The sequence below is a fragment of the Pleurodeles waltl genome, chromosome 10 (assembly GCF_031143425.1).
Source record: "Pleurodeles waltl isolate 20211129_DDA chromosome 10, aPleWal1.hap1.20221129, whole genome shotgun sequence".
Classification (NCBI taxonomy): domain Eukaryota; kingdom Metazoa; phylum Chordata; class Amphibia; order Caudata; family Salamandridae; genus Pleurodeles; species Pleurodeles waltl.
Window position 1 is genome coordinate 219,714,903 of NC_090449.1, and position 18,290 is coordinate 219,733,192.

Consider the following 18,290-nt stretch of genomic DNA (forward strand, 5'->3'; position numbering starts at 1 on the left):
GTGGCCCGGTCAACAAGGAGGGACACTCTTCCTCCTGCATCCGTGGGCTGGCATCACCAGATACCTGCATGGAAACCTCCACACATTGTTACGATTGTTACACAGGGGGAAGCAGGACTGGCCAGCATCCGGGAGCTCCTGTCTGCAGTGGTCCAACCAGGACCCAGTCCGAGGCCTCGCCTTACAGTCCTACCACACCTCACCTCCAGGATGGAGCACCGCCATCCTGTCGCAGGAGGCCACCCATTCCTAGACTCACTTTGGGTGCTCAAAGAAGTGGGCTCTCTTTCAAGGTGTATAGGAGCACGTACTTCAGCTGCAAGGTGCAAAGCTTTTGCTTGACTGCTACCAAAGTCCACTACTCCTGCACCTATCTGTTATAGACCAGATAGATGGCTTGTAGTTTTCAAACAAGGGGGGCCACTCCTCACGGGCAGCATTCAAGATGAAGGCTCTATCACGGTAGTACAGAATGCTAGAGATGATCACCCTCTGGGAGGCAGAGGGAATACCAAGGCACTGTGGGCACGCTCCTCCATGAAGAACTCTGACAAGCCCCTGGGCTTGAGCTGCCGCTTCACCCTCCCATCCAGCAAGGTGTCTGCCGACCTCCCTTCAACTCACTCCGGAAACCCAGCACATGTATGTTGCGATGGGGGGGAACCCTCTACGTCTTCCACTCTGTGGTTCAGCTCCTTAGTGACTGTTGTTAGTTTAGCCATCTGACACTTGAAGGGATGCAACATCCCACCTGCAGTACCCAATGTTGCCCTCAGCCGTGGTCACCTAATCAACCACCTTCTGCAAGTCAACCCAGAGAAAATTGACACAGATGGAACACAGATTCAATCTTTTGCTACAAGGCGGTCCAATAGCCCTGAATGGTCACCAGCAACTCAGCCCTCTAAGGTTCTGCTTCCCTCTAAGGGGATGCACAAACAGAGTCCGTTTTCCACAGCGTGGGATTTGCTGGAACGGCTGTCGCAGTGTCATGTAGTGCATGATAGTGTTGTTGAGGTGCAACAGTGCCAACCTATCCTTCCCCATGCTGATCGCCACCACAATTATTGCGTTTGTACGCTCAATTAAGTATACACCACGGATGGAGGTACGCATCGGCCCCCTTTTCAAAGTCTGGGTGTGTGCGGTCTGATCCCCAGTTCAGTCAGCACCCTCCTGCAGCCAGTAGTGCAATTCCTTGGAGGGAAAGATATAGTGCCTCTACAGCTTCAGTACCACTGTCTCGCTCCCTGTGCAGCTGCACAGAGGCCTCAGGGATATTTGGGGCCACCACTTCCAGCCTGTTCAGTCTGTGAGGCAGGTCTCCTGCCGGTACCGAGAGGGACCGACCTCTGGTACAGGCCAGATGCCCACTGATGGCTTCCAGGATCTATTGATGGCCTGGAGGCAGCACAGGAGCAGTGTTCGGCCACCTTCCTGTGCAGCTAGGCCAAGCTTGCATGGGCTGCAAGGGGGGCAGTCTGCTCTTCGACAGTCTCCCCACTGTAGGAAGCGGACTCTTTATGTAGTGGACAAAAAAAAAAAAAAGTACACTGTAGAAAAAGTCCAGGCAAACCCCAAAGGTATCACAGAGGGACAAATTACATTACAAATACACTCTTTTATGGTAGTGTGGGCAAGCAGTTAGGCATATCGAGGGTAGTGCTAACCATGTGAGGCACACATACAGGAGGTAAGTGAGACACATTCAATAAAGAAATCAGACACCAATTTATAGAAATAACACATACTTCTATATACATTTAAATACCAAGATCACCACAATCAAGTGAATACTGTTCGAGTTATGAATTCTTAGCGTTTGCAAATTTTTCAGATGAGACAATGGTATCATACGGTTGAAGCACTGCGTACAGGTATAGTACAGTGACTTACAGGACCAATCTCCTGGACTTAGGGTAAGTATGGGGCAAGCTCCAAGGCCACACCAACAGGTCACTTCGGGCTGCACTGGTGCGGCCAGGTGCAATGGTTTAGTTCAACATCGGGTGCCCCGTTTAAGTTTACAAGGATCGGTCCGGTCACAAAATTGCTGAAGGGGTGTACTGAGAGTCCAGTCCGGGAGAACCACCAAGGGGGGGGGGGGTGGTCAAGTCTTGCGATGCTTAGGGACGTAGGGACACCAGTGGTCCTGTTCTCTTCAGTCTGTGGTGTCCAAGTGCAGAGGTGGTTGGACTGTCAGGTTTTCCGTCACCAGGGCCAGCTACAGTAGAGGGGGCCCTGCAGAATCAAGCTCCAGGTGTGGACTGGGGGTCCAGTCTGACCGAACCAACAAATGAGCTCAGGTCTCGAGAGCCTCAGGGACTTAGGGTACACCTGTGGCCTTCTCCACGGTCCAGGGCGTCCAGGTCCAGAGATGCAGTTACATTCTTATCTTAGTCACCAGAGTTGGTCACAATATGAGGGGTCTGCAGACACAGGCTGCAGATGCCGTCAGGAAGTCCACAGTAGGCAAGCTCAAGGTGGGCTTTGCCAGTGTGGTTCCCAGACCCTCCGAGACACTGTTGGTCCAATTCAATTCGGGCTAGGAGACTCAGGTGCAGTGGTGCTGTCTGGAGTTGGGTTTTTGGCAGTCCTAGCCCTCACAGTTCTTTCTTAGGTTACCTGCAGATGCAGGGAAGCAGCCCCTATGCTTCAAGGGAGTTCTTCTTTGCAATTTGCGAAGCACCGCCTGCAGCGGCAGGACAGATCAGTTGCTCCTCCAGGGGTCAGGTGCAGCAGGCAGGCTAGCAGGGTTGGTGCCAAATTCGTCGTGCTGCTCGGTTCTCTGGTTAAGCAGGCTTCTTGTCCACTCCTTTTGTGTCCAGCGAAGATCTGTTTTCCTGGTATTAGGGGGACGCCTAAATACTTAATTTAGTGGGTTTTAAGGGGAATGAAGGGTAGTAGCCAATGAGCTACTTACCCTTGGGGTCACTACGACCCCTACGTGACCACTTCTTTTGGGGTGTGGGCATCACCCTGTCCCAGAATTCCTAATTGCACCACACACAAGATCGCGGAATTCCTAGGACTGTGTTCATTTAAGGCCGGTCACCCTACGGGGAGTGGTCAACATCTCCCTTCTAAGGAAGGCCAGATCTGCATATCAAAAGCAGTGGGCTTCTTTGAAGCCTCCTGCCTTGGAAAGCAGATTTCCAGGTCACCCTGTTGGGAGGGGTGTGCAACACCCCTGCCAGAGCAGGCTTTGATCCTGACCTCCCGAGAGCAAAGGGGGTCAGAAACTCAGGCACAGGCTGCCTAGAACTAGTCAGTTAGCCCACCAGCAGTTGGTAGGTTTTTAGGGGTCTCCTCTAGGTTGCCTTATGGGTGCATGTATTAATAAATCCATCACTTGAATCAGTGAGAGTTTATTAATACAAAATGTTTGATACCAAACATCCCTAGTTACAATGAAGCCATCATGTAGCTGGGGAAACTCGTATTGACCAGTGTCCCGCACATGTATTTAGAATGGCTTCCCTGCACACTTGCTATGTCTAAGAATCAACAAGGACATAGCAGGGGCATATCTGCTTTTGCAGGTTATGTTCACACATGTAATATAATGCATCCTGCCTTAGGGCGGTAAGGCCTGCTGTAGGGGTGACTTACAAATATTACAAGCAGTATTTAAGGGACATGGCACGCAGGCTTGGTGCCATGTTGTGTTTTCACTTTTTGGAGCACCTTTGTCACGCAGCCAGCAGTGGCCGTCTGCATGAGGTTGGTCCTGGGTCCCTTAGAGTGACACACACTGTCCTACAGCTCTTAAGAGACCCTCTTCAATAACTAGCCCCCAGGTACTAGGGGTACCATTTATTAGGGACTTACAGAGGTGCAAAGAGCCTGGTCACTTGGGGATCAAGTGACAAGGTGTCATGTTTTGGGGAAGGAACAGATGCTCTGTGGACAGCAGGAGCCCATTGCACTTCAGTCAAAGTTGCATCAAAAATAAATTAAAAAAGAAGCAAAAAGTATGGGGTACTTCAACTAGAACCCAGATTTTTACACCAGTCTCCAATGCTCACCGGCACTTTGGGTGGGCCCCCACGCTCCAGATGGGGGCCTGACTGCCCCTGCACTTCGTGGGCCCCTCATACACATGGGTGTGGGCCCGGCGAGTAGCCCAAGCAGACAGGCTCAGAAGGGGCACTGCAGGCTCTCCCTGAGGTCTCCTCAAATGCCCAAGAGGGCTCCACTCCACCGGGAGCACTGCAACAAGAGTTTTAGTTAGGCATTACACAAGATTAGGCAAGATTGGAGCGGTCGGGCCAGGAGCCTAGGGAGCACACATCCTGTCAGCCAGCTTGTCTTGCCACACCACAGGAAGCAGAAACACCATAAAGACTGAGGTCAAATGAAAGATCTGTTTGAAAGAAATACATGGTCAGTCCTACTCAGTACTGTGGGAAATGTTCCCTCTCCACTTGATAAGAGATCCTGAGAAGATGATTGGATGTTAGTTACATTAAACCAAAATACACATGGAAAAATATGCACTTAAGCTCATAAGGTTCCTCCGCAAATTCAAATTTCCAACTGTTCTCCATGGGTGTTACACCTTACTCAAATTATTAGTTTAAGAACATACGTCAAAATTTGTGCCAGGTATTCAAGGTCAACTTTTGATTAGCTACTGCATTTACTAAGGTCCTTAACTAAAGAATAAAAAATGATGTGTAACAGAACTGAATACAAAATATGAAGTAGAGTGAAATCTGTTTGCTTCATTCACTGTTAAACAAGCAGCAAAAATAGCAGAAATGCATTTGCTCAATTTTAGACCCACTACAAAGAGTGCATGTTAAGATCAGATTACAGATGACGGCCACAGATTCCATTTCTCATTACTCCATATAGACACACTATTCTCCCAGTAAGCTTCTCCCAGTAATTGTACTGAGTGGGCAGAACTCAGATGAAATTTTATCTAGGCAGGTTCAAGTTCTTTGGTTGCTGGTCAGTCCCTCTCAAATCAGAAACGATGCTATGCCTTTGATTACAACAAACCTTTAAAAGACTTTGGCTGCAGTAACACATGGCTATGGGTTCTTTGGAAATCAAAATATATAAGAAAGTCCAGGGGTACCAGGACATCAAATAGGATCGTGCACACTCTCAACATCAAAAGTAAGTCATGCACATACTTCTAATGCCATTTACAAAGCAGCCCTGAAAATGCGTTTTACTATAAGGTTAGCAACACAGATGCTTACGTTTTACAGATAATACTAGAATATAATTTCTTAATTATTCTTACCTCAATTTTCAGGCTGTCGTGTTCCACCGTGAAGTCCAATCTAGATGGAGCAACATCAAATGTTATTCTTTCACCCCTGTAGAATGGAACCTGAAAAAATAAAATCTGCAGTCACAATGTGTAAAAGGCAATGGAGTATAAAGAAAGAACTGTGCAGAAGACCCCTATGTATACAACTGATTTTTTTTTTTAAGTGAATTTCAGTTTTCCATATAGTTGGACAACCAACTCATCTGAAACTGCCTTCAATGTGCTATACTTACGTTGACTGATCATCCTATGAAGCACATGTGGGTATTTCGAATCTTTCCACTATCCAAGACCACCCGCCCCCACCCCCTGAGTCGACTGCAGCCATAGTTAGAGCATTGAAATGTTAGTAGCACCACTGAAGACAAAGGGTGGCTCACGACTATAATAATCAGTACAGGCCTTCTGAGGAAGATCCCAATTTATTTCAGTTTCTTCCTTTTTAGTTTAGCTAATCCTACCTTCAGTGGGAGGAATGTTGTAATATCAAACAACATAAGGTGATGGCAGTAATGCTTGCAATACATTTAACCACTGGCAATAGCTTGGGGTAGCATTCCAACCCATTGTTCTTTTTCCCACCACGTCACCTCAGTTTGGACCCAGCCAATATGCAAACCAGTACTGACCCTGCTCCAACAGGAACAGTCCAACTCAAACTGCCAGGGTATGTCCTTCTTGAACCAGAACACAAGCAAACAAAGATCTGTTTTGCCCTGATTGAGGCTAATCCGTTGGGTGTAGCTTGGTTCCAGAGGCCCAGTGAGCACGGGGCCTAAGTGGCAGGGGTATGCTGAAATGCGGGTCCAGTGTCCACTGTGCCACTGGAACCAAGCAACACCCAATTTTAAATTGTGATTCCGGAGACACCAAACCTGGGGGGCGAGGGAGTCCCCATCTCTTCCCAATTGGAAATTACTCTTATAAAATGTAATAAGGCAATTCCAATTTTAATCTATGGGAGAGATAGGCCTTGTGATAGCAAAAAACGAATATGAGAGTTTTTTACCACCTGGACATGTAAAGCTTAAAAGTACATGTCCAGCTTTTGAAATACACGGCACCCTGCCCTTGTGACTGTCTAGGGCTTACCTTAGGGGTGACATATGTATTAAAAAGAAAGGTCTAGGCCTAGCAAGAGGGTTAACTTGTCAGGCCGACATGCCAGTGTAAAACTGCACACATAGGCTCCTGCAATGGTAGGCCTGAACCATGTTCGAAGGGCTACTGCTTTGGGTAGCACAATCAGTGCTGCAAGGTCACTAGTAGCATTTCATTTACAGGCCTTTAACACTGGTCAGTTGAGGTAAAGTGCCCAGCGTCCTAAAGCCAGCAAAAACAAGGTCAGCCAAACAAGAGGTCAAACTGGGAAATGCCCTGAAGGACGACTCCGGAACAACGAGGTCGTGGGCAACGAAAGCTGAACAACGCTTTTGTTAACCACGACTTCGTTGTTTTGGGCCTTAACCACACATGTGCAGAACAACGCACATGCGTGGTTAAGGCACAAACAAGGGAGTCGGCTGAGGAGGACGACGCAACAAGTCAGGTAAGTGGGGTGTGGGGGTCAGGGTATTTTTAGTTTTAGGGGTGGGGTGGGGGGTTGTAGTTTTAGGGGCGTGGGTTGGGGTATTTTTAGTTTTGGGGGCGGGGTGGGAGGTTGGGGTTTTAGTTTTAGGGGTGGGGGTTGGGCTATTTTTTGATTTAGGGGCGGGGTGGGGGCTGGGGGTTTCAGTTTTAGGGGCAGGGTGGGGGGGTGGGGGTTTCAGTTTTAGGCAGGGTTGGGGGTCAGGGTTTTAGATTTAGGGGCAGGGTGTCAGTTTTAGGGGCGGGGTATTTTTAGTTTTAGGGGCGGGGTATTTTTTGTTTTAGGGGCGGGGTTGGGGTTTTAGTTTTAGGCGCAGGGTCTGGGTATTTTTAGTTTTAGGGGAGGGGCGTCGGGCGGTTTGGGTGCGGGGATGGGGTTGTTTTAGGGGTGGTGGTTGGGGTGGTTTTAGGGGTGGGTTGGGGGGTCGGGTAATTTTAGGGGCGGGGTGGGGGGGGTCGGGGTATTTTTAGTTTTAGGGGCAGGGTGGGGGGTTGGGGTTTCAGTTTTAGGGGAGGAACAGGGGTGGGGGGTTGCGGTTTTAGTTTTAGGGGCGGGGTCTGGGTATTTTTAGTTTTAGGGGCGGGGTGGGGGGTTGGGGTTTTAGTTTTAGGGGTGGGGGTTGGGCTATTTTTTGTTTTAGGGGCGGGGTTGGGGTTTCAGTTTTAGGCAGGGTGGGGGGGGGTCGGGTTTTAGATTTAGGGGCGGGGTGCCTTAGTTTTAGGGGCGGGGTGGGGGGTTGGGGTATTTTTAGTTTTAGGGGGTGGGGGTTGGGGTTGTTTTAGGGGTGGTGGTTGGGGTGGTTTTAGGGGTGGGGTGGGGGGGGGGGTCGGGTAATTTTCGGGGTGGGGGGGTCAGGGTATTTTTAGTTTTAGGGGCGGGGTGGGGGGTTGGGGTATTTTTAGTTTTAGGGGCGAGGTTTGGGGTATTTTTAGTTTTAGGGGCAGGGTGGGGGGTTGGGGTTTCAGTTTTAGGGGTAGGGGTGGGGGGGTTGGGTTATTTTTAGTTTTAGGGGCAGAGGGTCTTAGTTTTAGGGGCAGAGTGGGGGTCAGGTATTTTTAGTTTTAGGGAGGTGGGGGTTTTAGGGGCGGGTCGGGTATTTTTAGTTTTAGGGGCGGGGTGGAGGGGGGGTCGGGGTATTTTTAGTTTTAGGGGCGGAGGGTCTTAGTTTTAGGGGCGGCGGTGGGGGGTCAGGTATTTTTAGTTTTAGGGGGTGGGGGTTTTAGTTTTAGGGGCGGGGGTCGGGGTATTTTAAGTTTTAGGGGCAGAGTTGGAGTTTTAGGGGAAGGGGTGGGGGGGTTGGAGTTTTAGGGGAAGGGGTGGGGGGGTCGGGGTATTTTTAGTTTTAGGGGCGGGGTTGGGTTTTAGTTTTAGGGGTGGGGTGGTGGTGGGGGGTCAGGTATTTTTTGTTTTAGGGGCAGGGTCTCGGGTCAGGGAAGTGGGGTGGGGGATTCGGGTATTTTTAGTTTTAGGGATGGGGGGGTCGGGGTATTTTTAGGGGAGGGACAGGGGTGGGGGGGTTGCGGTTTTAGTTTTAGGGGCGGGGTCTGGGTATTTTTAGTTTTAGGGGCAGGGGTGGGTTGGGGTTTTAGTTTTAGGGGAAGGGGTGGGGGGTCAGGGTATTTTTAGTTTTAGGGGCGGGATTCGGGTTTTAGTTTTAGGGGAGGGGCGTCGGGCGGATTAGGGGCGGGTGGGGGGTTTCGGGGGTTTTGGTTTTAGGGGCGGGGTGGTAGGGTCGGGTATTTTTAGTTTTAGGGGTGGGGGTGTTGGGGTGGTATTAGGGGTGGAGGTAGTTTAGGTTTTAGGGATAGGGTGGGGGTTGGGGTTGTTTTAGGGGTGGTGGTTGGGGTGGTTTTAGGGGTGGGTTGGGGGGGTCGGGTAATTTTAGGGGCGGGGTGGGGGGGTTCAGGTATTTTTAGTTTATGGGGCAGGGGTGTTGGGGTGGTTTTAGGGGTGGGAGTTGGGGTAGTTTAGGGATAGGGTGGGGGTTGGGGTTGTTTTAGGGGTGGTGGTTGGGGTGGGTTGGGGGGTTTAGGGGCAGGGTGGGGGGCTCGTAGTTTTAGGGGCGGGGTGGTTTTAGGGGTGGGGTACTTTAGGTTTCAGGGATGGGGTGGGGGTTGTTTTAGGTTTTGGGGTAAGGTGGGGGTTGCGATAATTTTAGGGACAAGGTGGGGGTTGGTGTGGTTTTAGGGGAGGGGGTGGTGGGGTCGTGGTAATTTTTAGGGGTGGGGGTGGGGGGCCAGGGGGATGCATGCTGGAACAATGCATGCCTATCACAAATGCATTTACCAGGAATGCCTTTACAACAAAAAATCGTTGTTAAGGCATTCGTGGTAAAGGCATTAGTGGTAACAACACGATCGTTGTTCCGACCTCGTTTTTCAGGCATGCGTTGTTCCAGCATGCGTTGTTCCGACATACATTCTGTCAAACCACGCCAAGGAGGCCTGGTCCAACATGCTCCATATGAACTGACATAACTAACACTAGGCCAGGCTGAAATTTAAATTACCCCGCATAATTTGCGTAAATTCATGTTACACTTGTTACTCAAAATCCCTAAAACTACACCATCATGCCACATCGCGTGATTACGCTGCTGTTTGCAGAAAAATTATAGGGTGAGAACCATGCACTGTGTGGGCAAAAAAAACTCTCTTACAGCATAAGGTATTGAAGTGGCATCATTTCTGATTTATCTTCAAGGTGATACCCTTCATGAAACACAATAGGCATGTGCACTTTGCGTCTTAGTCTAGAACTGTTCCAGTTGATTACACAACATCAAAACTACATATTAGATTTCCAACACAATCAGAATAGTTTCTTTTTAAGGTGTTAATTCTGTTAAGGCCTTGCAGTAAGAAGGCATTCGTGTGTGACCAACAGTAATGCACAGCAGCAAAGGTACAGCTTTGTTATGCATTCTCTTTACTCCACTTCATTAATGCACACCATCAAGACAAGCAGAACAGCAGGATACCTTATTGTGGCAGCGGATTGAAACTATCCTATCCTTGGTCTTCTACTACAAATACTGCAATCCAAAATCTTATAAGACAACAAGTAAGCAACACCTACTTAGAGAGTATTTTCAGTTGTTTGAGAAGTGAAAATAAGTAGCCTTCCTTATCTTACACAAAATAAAGCCTCCTAATACCGCAGAGATTACTTAGCGAGCATTAGCTCACACTAGGATTATCTAAAAAAACAGATGGCATGGGAAGAGCATACAGCTCCCACTAGTTTTGAAATGATCACAGGGCTCAACGGGCAATGCTTGGGAGACTTTCTACCTTTTTTTGGTCTAGTTATGTTTAAAGGCAATATGTGGTGCTTTCCATCAGAGCTGCACTGTAAAACACATAGCAGAAGGTAAATGCTGCCAGTCTACTGTGCTTAAACACACTTGATAGCTCTGACTTGCCAGAACAGATGACGACCATTGTGGCTTCCCACCCACCGACTCATAAAAGTCGGGGCATGATCTTACGAATTCAAAGAGTCATTGCACCTGGTGCTTTAAGACATTAGTATCCAAGACGTGCACCAAGTTAAATGTATTAATTTTAATATAGCACCATGTTCAGCACTTCCACAATGCAGGGTGCTTCTAAGGGGATTTAAGGCTTTAAAATAAAATATAATTACTAACTTTTTGCAACTCTTATAAACTTTGCCAGTTTTACCTGTACTTTACCACAAAACGATCTCTGCCCTGAATGCAGAGTCTCCCTATGATAAAGTATAGGGGAAAGGTTAAAAAAGGTCATTTAACTCGAAAATGGTAAGAATAATATGTTAAATAATAATGTAAATTACTTGTATATATTTTAATGTAGAACAAAAGAAAAAATGCCACTTATTAACATAATTTTGAATAAAAAGTTTGTATTTGAATATAGGAAATTAAAGTACATTTATTTTGCTGAAGTTTAAATTAAACAAATTAGACTAACCCACCTGATAATGATTTGCAGGTGAAAATTTCGGGACTGGAAACTTTGACTATGATGACAGAGTGAGGTGGTCATTTTATTTTCGACGCCAGACCCGATGGCTCTGCCAGTGCTGGCTGATTCCCTGGTTACCGACTCAAAGTCTAAAGATCGGCACGTTTGATCACCACATTGGAGTGTGAGTCGAACCAGTGGGGCAGCAGAGGTGAAAGTGGTAGGTGCAGACAAATAAATGTAATAATTCTCATGAAAGTATGCTGTCAAACTGGTCAGTAAGGTGAATGCTTGCTGCTAAAACTGTCATAAGTTTGAATCCTGGCAAGGCTGTTTCAGCATTCCATCTTTCTGAGGTGGATAAACTGAGTACCCCAAGTTAGGAATAACGCCTATTATTGACAGCTCTTACAATCCTTGTGGTATCAAGTGCTCTATACAAAAATAAGTATTGAGAAAAAAAACAATGGTATCCCTTACCACAGTGTATTTCCCACTTGGAAGTGAAATAAAGGTGAAAGAACCATCTTCCTTTGAAACAATGCTGCATAGGTATGATAAAGTGTCATCTTTTGACTGGAAACCTTCCACTGGAGTATTGTTGCATCCCAAAATCTCCTGTTGGATCAAATGCAATGTTAGTTTACTTTGAAGTTATTTGACTAACCACACACTGTTAATAGGTTATGTGAGTTTCTTTTAATACCTTCCATATTACATCAATGGTAATGTTAAAAATAAGCCAAGCAGGCTTGTCTTAGAAATAAGAAAAAGCTCCTTTACCTCTCCTTTCACAGTGGACGAGAACAGAAGAAACATGACTCCTTTCATAGGTTCTCCGTCACTTCGCACAGATCCGGAAACGTCATAGCCCGCCACCACGAGTGAGTGAGCCACATGAGCATTGGAATTTGTTACTCGCACCAGAGCACTTGCCTGTAATGAATCATTAACAACAGTTGTGAATCGAGAGCTACAAAATTAGTTGATTAGATACAAGGTTATCGTGGAATCGCAATCCAAATGAGTCTTCTGAGCAACATATTACTAGGCTGTATTACTGGTTGGATGGTGTAAAGGGTCCTCTGCAAGTGGAGGATACTCAACTCTAAATCAGCCACTATGCTCTACCCTACCAGCAAAGTGCACCAGACATTTTAGCAAGGTCCAGGGGTAAGGGCGCAGACAAAACCAACCAGGTGAGTGATGCACAATCCAGCCAGCACAAAAGGGTTTAATATTATCAAATATATAAAAGCAGTGTTGTCAAAATACAGACTTTATGGTACAGACAAGAGGTTGTCAATGTTAAAAATGTGCAGGTTTAAGAATCAGGCCTCCGTTCGTCACGCCTATCCGAAGGCATGTGCCTTTCCAAAGAAATGTTCACAGTTTAACCAGACTGGCTACCATTGAGCCTCATACAGGCCCATTGCGCCTCCTCTTAGTTCTCTCCAGCTGTGACCCATGTACCCTCTCTTACCAAATACTGTTGGACAGTGAATGCCTCTAAACACCAATTTACTGGAAACTGCCACGTGCTTATCACCCTTTGCTCTAGAGATATAAGCTGCAATGGTCCTCATAACTGGTCACACAGTTCAATGGAATTTCAGCCATTTAAAAATTAGCCTATATTTCTGTAAACCAAAATCTCTTCTTACAACGGGATCAAAGTGATCAAAATGGTGGAGAGAGGAGAATTATTAGGCCATTCCCTTGGGAGGAATGTAACTGTTACCATAGATGTCCCTACAAGAAGGAGTACCTCTTTAATACAAAGTAGCCAAATGTGAAAGATAATTCAAGTACTGTGACTTACACAGATGAGATAAATTTCTGTAAGCACAAGTGTCTTAGAGACTGGAAAGGGGATCAGCTCACTACAAAGGAAGTAGCATTTTTTTAAAACCTTATGTCGTGCCAATACTTATAATAACATGATTGGAAGAGAATTGCTCCATACTTAATCATGAACCAACGGTAACTCAAAGTTATAGTGGATCCACTTCCACTCATTTCCTTACATTGCCAGATTCTTTTCAGTCTGACTAGAATCATTTCTACTACTCAATTTCTTTGGGTGTGCTTAAGGGCCGAGTGTATATGTACATTTGGTGCTCCACTGAGTTCTGATAATCATTTGGACAGCTGGTGACTGTGATGTAACATTAGAAAGTCAGTGATGCGGTTTGTCAATGAATTTAGAGATAAATCAGGAATCCAGAAGGAGAAGCAGGGTTCTTCACCCATGTCGGGCATCCTATGGAGGCCCCAGACCCAGGACGATGCTGGTGTAGCACTTACTTAAAGCACTACCAGAGGCCCTAGCATTGCTACTTCTGGAGTGGGTTACAGGATTCCATTTCAAGGCCTGAAGAGGATGAGTAGTTGAAATCTTACAGTATAAGCACACGCTGAGAGCTATTCTCTGTGGTTACAGGTCTCAAAAGAACTTTCAGGATTCCCTACAAAACGGTTGGAAGAATTGATTAAGTTTTTCTGACTGACCATTAGACAGGCCGTACAGAGAAAATATGCAGTGAATTAAAAGTATGTCAGCAAGTACCATTTAGGCTATACAAGGTGGACAAGCTAAAATCTAAGTTGCCAATGGTATACATGCTTTACTCCTTAATTTCAAAAAGGGCTTTGTGAGATGTCCTACAGTTCAGAGTTCAGCTATTTTTCACAATTCCATGAGAAAACATATGTTCAGTATGGAAGATTCAATCATCTCTCTAATCAGGAGAGTGTCTAAAATACTGTGTGGTGTTTAAAAGGTGCCAACTCATGGGAATGAATTATGTACTGGCAACTAGTAGGACTATCAGCCTGGTTCACTGAGTTCTTTAGGTGAGGTGAGTGTGTTAACCGAACAGCTTAACCAGAAAAAAATAATATTGGTACAGTTACACTTGGCATGCACAGAAATCATTTGATGTTGAAGTGAACATGGCTGAGGAACACTATTCTTGCTAACCTGTGTCATATTCAGAAGCCAGATCGACTTAAGAAGTTTTCCCTCTCATCAATGAGGTATGTATATACAGAATGTATTTTAAATTGAACAGAAATTCTTAAAATTAGGATCTGCATTATTATTTTTTACTTGATATTTAGAACTGGTTTAGAATGATTTCATTAAAACAAAAAAATTCTGGTCACCCAACTGCTGGCTTGGGACCCTTCTGTGTTACCAGTTATAACTGTGGTGTTAGGGTCTCCCCTGCATGACACTGAGAATAATGATGAGCACTTTGCAGGCACTTATAGTTGTGAACTGAAAACAAGCGTTATGCCACACAAGGAGAGATACGCTTACCCATCTTACCATGGTAGCCTAAGGATCCTTTACAGGTAGTCAGTTTCAGTTAACCAGGAACACAGGTCACTTACCCCAACCGTATGACAGAGCAAGACCTTCTGCACCTGTTTGCCATATAATACCATGGAAACACGAACAGCACCTGGCAACAACCATTTATAAAACACTAGAAGGGCTGACTTCAAATTAAGTAGAGCTACAGTGGAGGACAGGCTAGTCAGTGTAAAGTGCGTCCCCGCAATCCAAAACAAGCATTGATAAATGAAATAGGTTCTGCCTATTTGATTAATAATAAGCTGTTTTTTTGTTGTAAGTTGTAGCTTGATGAGCAGTTGTGCGATATAAGATGCAACAGATGTAACCGATTAGATTTTTTTGCTTATTAGCCCCAAGGTTGTTTCAAAGTACTTTACATTTTGTTAATTGATTTTGGATTTTATATAACCATTTCCAGTGACAAAATAAATAGATCAGAACCATAATTAAATGAAAGCTTTCAGAAAAAAATGGTCAGTGCTCCTAAAACGAAACAAAAGGCCGTGACCTGTTCTGCACAATAATTCAACATTTTATTTCCAGTGCCATTAGGCAGCATCGGAATGAGGCATCGGCCTTAGAGAGCACCCTGCCCTACCCAACGGCCTGCTTGGTATTCACCATGGACCGTCGCTTTTGCTCAGTGCTGAGGTAAATTAAATCTTTCAAAGCAAAGATTATCTTTGACTCGCGTGTTCTGCTCTGTCTCAAGTTGTCATATGCCAGGCCAGGCACAATAATGTTTGAAATGTTTATTTTTAGTGCAGCCCCAAAGGGAGTAGAACCTGGGCTTTTAATTTATTGCTAGGCGGAACCTAAAAGCTGACATTTAAACACAGATGGTCACCGTTACCCCAGGCAGACCGATCATACATTTGAAAATGGTTTGAACGGAAATATTAACTACTTAGTACTTTGGCTTTAATTAAGCATTGTTTCTGTGTCGAACATGACGAATTTGTTAAAAAATAAAGGAATAATGTTCTTATATCAAACACCTGTTCACAGACTGTTGCCACTTGATTGTGGTATAAAGAACACTGTACCCCTCGAGCAAACGCATTTTATCAACATCCGAAAGATAAAAGACTGAAACCACCAGGCCACAATAAGAACCAGAGGTCTGACTGCTTTCAAGTTTCACCGACATATCTGTAGAGAGCAACAATCAACTGAAATGTGTGTGGGGGTGTGTGAGGGGGGGGGGTGTGTGGTTAATTTAATTTTGTCGTTAACCTTGAATTCCTTTATCAAGCGTTCATACGACTAAATAATGCAGCACCGTGCCACTAGCATCAAGCGGGGGGGGGGGGGGGAGAAGTAATGCAGCAGAAGCTTCCTATGAACGGTAATGCAAACAGATTTTTTTTTTCGTGTAACCTGCTGTGGCTCAAGAATGAGATGTGGCCCTTGCGGTTAAATTGACTGCTAGCCTTACAGGAAACTGTTATAATCCCGGCTCAGTCCTTTTTGAAACTGTGGGATCCTAGTCAAAATTCTCCACACGCCTCAATTCCTTTAACTATCAAAATTCTGAAAACATTCAGTGCCCGGTTCAGATATGTGTTGCCTGAACTAGATCGCGTGCACTGCAGGGGAGGGGGGGGAACACACTGTTTTCTGTTTGGGGGTTTTGTAAAGCGCTGTTTGGGAGGGCAAGCAGCACCCTAGGAGGGGTGGTGGGGGCAGCAAGCAGTGTTGTGAGAGGGGGTTTAAAGTGACGAAGGTGGCACGTTGAATCATCCAAGTAGATGCTATGGCAGAACAGTGTTCCTGCTCTTCCATGACTTCTCTGCTCCCGTCAGAACATCAGTCAGCAGCCAGAGGCTTGTAAATAACTTCACCAAATTAACTTCAGCCTCGCGGATAAGTGTAGTTTAATAGCGTGATGCGCGTTTTAATGATCGAATGAAGAGAGCTCATACAAATAAAGAAAATTAACATACATTAGATGACGAAGAAACGAAATGTTATCAGGAGAGACACTGACCCAAAAAATGAATAACACAACAGTGAGATAAAAATATGCACAGCGCAAGCGATGGGAAGGCAAAACCTTAAAAAAAACACCAAGCGGATGAAAACAGTACTTCGACCTCGGGACACTGATAAGAGAAAAAACATGAACAAGCATTGGTACATGCATGGAATAGTACTCCAGCCAATAGAAAAAAACAATCCCTTGTCAAACAAAGAAGAGTCTTTTGCCTGCAGACAAGGGCCTGCAACAAACCGACTAGTCACAGTTTAATACAGCAATTAATTAAAACCATAACCATATCCTGAAAAGCACATGGATGTAACCAACAAAATAAACTACTTCGGCTTGTATAAATGAACATGTAAAAAGCATCCACGGTTATAGATCTAACACCATAAATCATCTGTCATAAAAAATACTACACACTTATGGCTGTTACACGGTCCAGTGTGAATTCTTCTGACACCACATCAATAAATATACAAAGGCGGCCCAACAACTGAAAATCCTGGTCCTCAAAATATACCTGGAATATCTAACTCGATGTTTTTAATAAAACTACGTTTTAAAAGCTTTTAACTAATATTCACATTCATATAGTGATCCAGGGCATACCCATAACAAAACTGCTTAAAAGGACACATGAAAAACAGCCCAAAAAGATGAAGCACTGACAATCCAGAGTTCTTTAATCCCAAATTCTATATTCTCCTGTGGGAAGTAATACAAATCTAATGTGTGTATAATATTCACAAATGCAAATTTTATATATATTTTTAAATTGTGAGCATAACTTACTACACCCACCTTCTGACCCAGCACTGTCCCTCTGGGAGCACCTGTCATCACCCAAATAATTCATGAGGACCAAAGTGGGTTAATCCTACTATGAACCTTCAAAAGTTGGTGCATGTCTTACCCGAGTAGAGGAAGGAGAAGAGGAGCTTGCACTCATCTCCAATGATACTACCAAGACCTTTGATAAGGTGGAATGGCAATAACTTATGTACGTACTGGAGGCACTGGGGATTGGCCCTCAGTTCCGGGCATCGGTGCCGTTATTGTACACAACCCACATGGCTAGAGTGTGGGTTGGTAAACTATGCTCCGATCCTTGGACAGTTGGCAGGGGAATGCAGCAGGGATACCCACTCTTGCCGCTCTTTTGTGCCATTACAATAAAGCCACTGGCCTTTTGGACTTGGAAAGAGATGGAAACCTGGGGGACTAGAGTGGGTGGCACCACTCATGTACTATCCCTTTATGTTGACGACAACCTGGTCTATCTTACGGCTCCCAGACCCTCACTTTTGCTTCTGTTGGAGCACCCAGATCCCTTTGGAGAGCTGTATGGCCTCAGGATCAATTATCAGAAGTCTCTGGTGCTCCCTAGGAGGATGCTTCTTGCGCGAGACCAAGCGTTGTTGCCGGAATTGCCTCTCCAATACAAACAGATGGCTTTCGCTATCTGGGGTACTGGTGGCTCACACAGGGAAGAAGCGCCTGCAATATAATATCAACTGGGTCATAGAGAGTCTCCGATCTTCACTTAAATTCTGGAACACCTTCCCCTTTCCCTTCTGGGACAGGTGGCCAAATCGAAGATGGTGTTTTTACCGCGCTGTTTCCACTCAATCCAACACTCATTCAATAGTCTTCCTCTGACTGTGTTCAGGCGCTTGCAATCCCTGCTTACTTTCCTCATCTGGGCGAGAGGGCGCGGCAGGGCCACAAGGGACACTGTTTCTACAGCTGGAGGAGGGAAGTCTGTCAGACCCGAACTTGGAACAATACTATCTAGCCTCCCAAAAACAACACGTCACACGCTGGCTCGAAACGGGAATAACTGGATAAAAGGGCTGCTGAAGGGCACAGCTGGAGACTTGACCCTCCCCCAGATTCTGATAGTGGGGGGTGGGGGGGGAGAGGGAGGGGGAGGGAGTAGTTGGTCCGGTGTCATATGACATCACACACACTGCTTCCATGAGGGAGCGCACCGTGAAAGTGGATCTGAAACGGGCCTACTTTGCCAGGGACTTCGTCTTTTGGGATTTATCTGTCTTTCGGGTGCTCAAACATACCGCGGATGTGACTGACTGGCGGGTGGTAGCGAGCCC

The 18,290-nt window shown here is 45.8% G+C and overlaps 1 protein-coding gene across 1 annotated transcript in view; it reads right to left on the reverse strand.

Annotated features, from left to right (window-relative positions):
- LOC138261343 (BOS complex subunit NOMO1-like) overlaps positions 1–18,290 on the reverse strand; it is a 369,916-nt gene that overhangs the window by 313,074 nt on the left and 38,552 nt on the right. The window contains exons 7-9 of the mRNA XM_069210191.1: positions 11,612–11,764; positions 11,309–11,446; positions 5,261–5,350 (exon numbers count right to left, since the gene is read on the reverse strand). Of these exons, the coding sequence (XP_069066292.1) occupies positions 5,261–5,350; positions 11,309–11,446; positions 11,612–11,764 (381 nt within the window). The remainder of the gene's footprint in view (positions 1–5,260; positions 5,351–11,308; positions 11,447–11,611; positions 11,765–18,290) is intronic.